Here is a 4,752-nt window from a genome sequence, read left to right as displayed (position 1 = left end):
CTGGGTTTGATTCCCCACTCCTCCACTTGCACCTGGCTGGATGACCTTGGGCAAGCCATTAGTTCTAGCACAGCTGTCCTTGAAAAAGAGCCGTTTCTGTCAGAGCTCTCTCAGCCCCACCTACCTCACAGGGTGCCTGTTGTGGGGAGGGGAATGGAAAGGAGTTTGTAAGCCGCTCTGAGACTTCCTTGGGTCGTGAAGGGTGGGGTATAAATCCAATCTCTTCTTCTTCTTCTTCATTGCCTGCCTCTGCGTAGCAGCCCTGGGCTTTCTTGGTAGTCTCCCGCCCAAATACTACCCAGGGCCGACCCTGCATAGCAGCCAAGATCTGATGAGGTTGGGTTCGCCTGGGCCAGGCATCCCCCTACCTTTATGAGCCTGCAGGCACTGTTGGAATTCTGACACAGTGTGGTGAGCACAGCCAAAGAAACGGGCAGGACAAAATGGCTACTGCAGGAGGCGCTGCCACCCACAGAATGGCCGCCATCAGTTCCCCTCCATCACACGGGAAAGATTCTTCTGCCGTGGCGGCAGCTGCCACCAAAGGAACAGGTTTATGCAGCTGCACAGCCAGTCAAATCTCCCAAGGCCAGTCATGAGCTTTGTTGGGCAAACGTCCCCTTTGGTTTCTTAAAAAACTTGTCGACAGGGCTCTTTTTTTGTAGAAAAAGCCCAGCAGGAACTCATTCGCATAACAGGTCACACCCAACAGCAGAAACATATTAGCATGTTAGGCCACACCCCCGACAGCACAGCTCATTAGCACATTAGGCCACACCCCCATGTTACCAGAAGTGTGGTCATCCAGCCACACCCACCTTTGGCTTCTTATTCTGTTGACCTTGTTTGTTGTCAAAACCCAGGCCTTTTTTTGTAGCAGGAACTCCTTTGCATGTTAGGCCACACACACCCTAATGTAGCCAATCCTAATGAGTTCCTGCTGTTGAGTGTGTCTTATTATGCTAATGAGTTCCTGCTGGGCGTGGCCAACTCGGGAGCCAGCCGGAACTCCGTTCCTGTGCGTTCCTGCCCCAAAATAGCCCTGCTTGTCAGGCACCAGGGGAGGTGTCCCTTGGGAACATGGTTGGGGACTCCTGCATAGGCCATCCAGGTCAGAGTAACCTATATTTTATAGTAATACTTCCCAAATGGTTCGTTTTGGGTCCAGCAGGACCTTAAGAACATAAGAACATCAGACCAGTGGTCTATCTAGTCCAGCCTCCTGTCTCACACAGTGGCCAACTAGTTCCTCTGGAGGGTCAACAACCAGGCAGAGAGGCTAAGGTCTTCTCCTGTTAAAAACATCAAAACAGCCCTGCTGGATCAGACCCAGTGGTCCATCTAGTCTAGCCTCCCATCTCACACAGTGGCCAACCAGTTTCCCTGGACCACCACCAACAGGCCTTCCCCTGAGAAGAACATCAGAAGAGCCCTGCTGGATCAGACCAGTGGTCCGTCTAGTCCAGCCTCCTGTCTTACACAGTGGCCAGCCAGTTCCTCTGGAGGGCCAGCAACAGGGCAGAGAGGCCGAGGCCTTCATAGGAATATCAGAAGAGCCCTGCTGGATCAGATCAGATGTCCCTCTAGTCCAGCACCCTGTCTCACACAGTGGCCAACCAGTTCCTCTGGATAGCCAAAAACAGGGCACAGGGGCTGAGGCCTTCCCCTGATAAGACCATCCAAAGAGCACTGCTGGATCAGACCAGAGGTCCCTCTAGTCCAGCGTCCTGTCTCACACAGTGGCCAACCAGACCTTCTGGACAGCCAACAACAGGGCACAGGGGCCGAGGCCTTCTCTTGATGTTGCCTCCTGGCTCTGGGATTCAGAAGATCCGTTGAGGTTCCCCTCAGTCACCGTGGCTAGTAGCCATGGACACACTTCTCCTCCATCAATCTATCCCGTCCCCTTTTCAAGCAGTTTATTCCTGTGGCCATCACTACATCCTCCGGCAGTGAACTCCACATTTTAATCACTCTCTGCATAAAGTTGTGTCTTTTTTTGGGACCATCCTGAACCTGCTGCCCATCAGCTTCAGTGGAGGCCCTCGAGGTCTAGTATTTGGGGAGAGGGGGGAGATGGTCTCTTTGTCATCCCTCTCCACCCCAAGCATGATTTTATAAGCCTCTATCATGTCCACCTTAAGTCGTCTCTTTTCTAAACTGAAAAGCCCCAGCCTCTTCAGCCTTTCCTCATAGGGGATGTACCAAGTAAATCTGGACTAGAGGGTGACCACACCGAGAAGACGAGGAACCACTGCTCTACTGCAGTATGCCCTGCTGAGAACCCACCACACTTCCTAAACTCCACCCCCACCCAAATCTCCAGGGATTTCCCAACCCAGGTCTGGCAAGCCTAGCCTGTTCAACAAACATTTTCCCAAATGGTCAACCTTCCACCAGAACCTATTTTCCAAAGAATTCCTCCTATCATTTCGTAGAAAAAGAGGTGCAGGAGCTCATTAGCATAACTCATTAGTATAACTTATTTGCATATGCCACACCCCCTGACCTCACCGGAAGTGTGTCAGAAGGCAACACCCACCGCTCAGGCTCCACTGGTCTCTTTTGGATTCCTAGCTATTGGCGGGCGGGAAACGTGCAGATCTGTCCTCACAGAGGAGGGAGAGCTTGTACCTGAATAAAACTTGGTCTTAAAGGTGTCACTGGATTGTTTTGGACCGGGGGGCCGGGGGGGGCCCTGCGACTTACCTGGCTGCTTCTTGCTCTGACTGAGGGCTGCTGGGAGCAGGGGGTGTGGCTTGTTGCATGTGCCCGACCCCTGGGCTCGTTACTGCCGGAGCTCCGCTCCTGTGCGCTCCTGCAGGAGATGACCCCTGCTCCTATCTCTGCTTTGGGAGAAGTCATCTAATGTCACTTACCCTGAACAGCCGAGAAGAAGTTGAAGTAGGTGGGACAGGACATCACTTTAATTTCACCCTCGCTTGCCGCCGGCCAGCAAGTGATGTTGTCAAACATACTCGGACAGCCTGTGGGAAGAAGTGAAGACTTTATGAAAATGGCAGAGGGAGGGGGGCTATGACAGACATCACGTGAAGCCGGGGGCCCAACGGACACTTATCCACCTCAGAGTGACAGAGAGCACTCAGTTATAAGGCAGAAGAAGGATGTTTCATCTCCCCATCACGCCTTTACATGCAGCTTTCCCAGGACACTAGAAGCCCTCCCCCCCAAGCACTAAGAGTACAGAGCGTCACTGGCCCCAGACAGAGTGTTCCATCTACTCCTTGTGGCTAATAGCCACTGATGGACCTCAGCTCCAGACGTTTCTCTGTTTGAGACTTAGTATTCATGCACACGCATTGACATGGATGTGTGTAACAGTGGAATCCGCTGCCCAGTGAGGTGTTGAGTTCCCCCTCACTGGCAGTCTTGAAGCAGCGTCTGGACAAACACTTGTCAGGGATGCTCTAGGGTGATCCCGCACTGGGCAGGGGGTGGGACTAGATGAGCTTTATGGCCCCTTCCAGCTCTGTGATTCGATGATTCTATGAAAACAGACAACCATCCATACATTTGACTTCTAGTGGCCCTGGAGGAGGGAGCTGAACCTTGAGTGATCATGCCGGCAACCAATCCTAGGATTTCCACAAGGCATCCCGGAAGGCAATATTAGGTACAAGCAGGGCTATTTTGGGGCAGGAACGCACAGGAACGGAGTTCCGGCTGGCTCCGGAGTTGGCCACGCCCAGCAGGAACTCATTAGCATAATAGGCCACACCCAACAGCAGGAACTCATTAGGATTGGCTACATTAGTGGTGTGTGGCCAAACATGCAAAGGAGTTCCTGCTACAAAAAAAGGCCCTGGGTTTTGACAACAAACAAGGTAAACAGAATAAGAAGCAAAAGGTGGGTGTGGCTGGATGACCACACTTCTGGTAACATGGGGGTGCGTCTTAATGTGCTAATGTGCTAATGAGCTGTGCTGGCAGGGGCGTGGCCTAATATGCTAATGAGTTCCTGGTGTTGGGTGTGGCCTATTATGCTAGTGAGTTCCTGCTGGGCTTTTTCTATAAAAAGAGCCCTGGGTACAAGGATCTCCCAGGAAACAGAACAGAGGAATCAGAACTTAGAAATAGCAGAGCATCTGTGCATGACATTCCATCACAAAATAAAACATGACGTCCAATTTCGTTTCGGATCTCAGAGCCGAGACCGCATAAACCACTTCTTAACGTCAAAACGGCGGACTGAGTTATCTTCCCTTCGTAGGTCAGAAAAGGAGTTTGTCTCAGATACAGAGCTGATGGATGTGAGTCATTCTAATGTAACAAAGAGGGGGAAATATATATTTTGCAAATGCTGTGGGAGTATTTCAACTTGCCTCATCTGAGATGGGCAGAGGCGTAAGAATGCACCCATGCATTTTATCTGACAAGAGAAAAAAACCTGACTGACTTACAGTGTATCTCCCCCTTCTCCCGAGTCCAAATGGTTTCTTTCATCCCCCCCCCCCAAGTCAAACAATCCAATAGACTGGAAAAGCCAAAAGACACAGAGCTCAACAATCAAAACAGCCTGACGGTCAGTCACTGAGGGATCCGTTCAGAGAGTAGAACATAAGAACGTAAGAGAAGCCAATGTTGGATCGGGCCAATGGCCCATCCCGTCCAACACTCTGTGTCACACAGTGGCCAAAAATACCAGGTGCCATCAGGAGGTCCACCAGTGGGGCCAGGACACAAGAAGCCCTCCCACTGTTGCCCCCTTCCCATGTACCAAGAATACAGAGC

At 51.6% G+C, this 4,752-nt stretch overlaps 1 protein-coding gene across 1 annotated transcript in view; it reads right to left on the bottom strand.

Annotated features, from left to right (window-relative positions):
* LOC107123473 (vasoactive intestinal polypeptide receptor-like) overlaps positions 1-2,987 on the bottom strand; it is a gene marked incomplete at its 5' end in the record, with an annotated part of 92,234 nt that extends 89,247 nt beyond the window's left edge. The window contains one exon of the mRNA XM_015426727.1: positions 2,880-2,987. Coding sequence (XP_015282213.1) covers positions 2,880-2,987 — 108 coding nt within the window. The remainder of the gene's footprint in view (positions 1-2,879) is intronic.
* Between the last annotated feature and the right edge of the window lie 1,765 nt (positions 2,988-4,752).

Source organism: Gekko japonicus, unplaced genomic scaffold, assembly GCF_001447785.1.
Source record: "Gekko japonicus isolate JY-2015 unplaced genomic scaffold, Gekko_japonicus_V1.1 scaffold3403, whole genome shotgun sequence".
NCBI lineage: Eukaryota > Metazoa > Chordata > Lepidosauria > Squamata > Gekkonidae > Gekko > Gekko japonicus.
The sequence above is the reverse complement of the archived record's forward strand: the minus strand, read 5'-3'. Positions and strand labels throughout refer to the sequence as shown.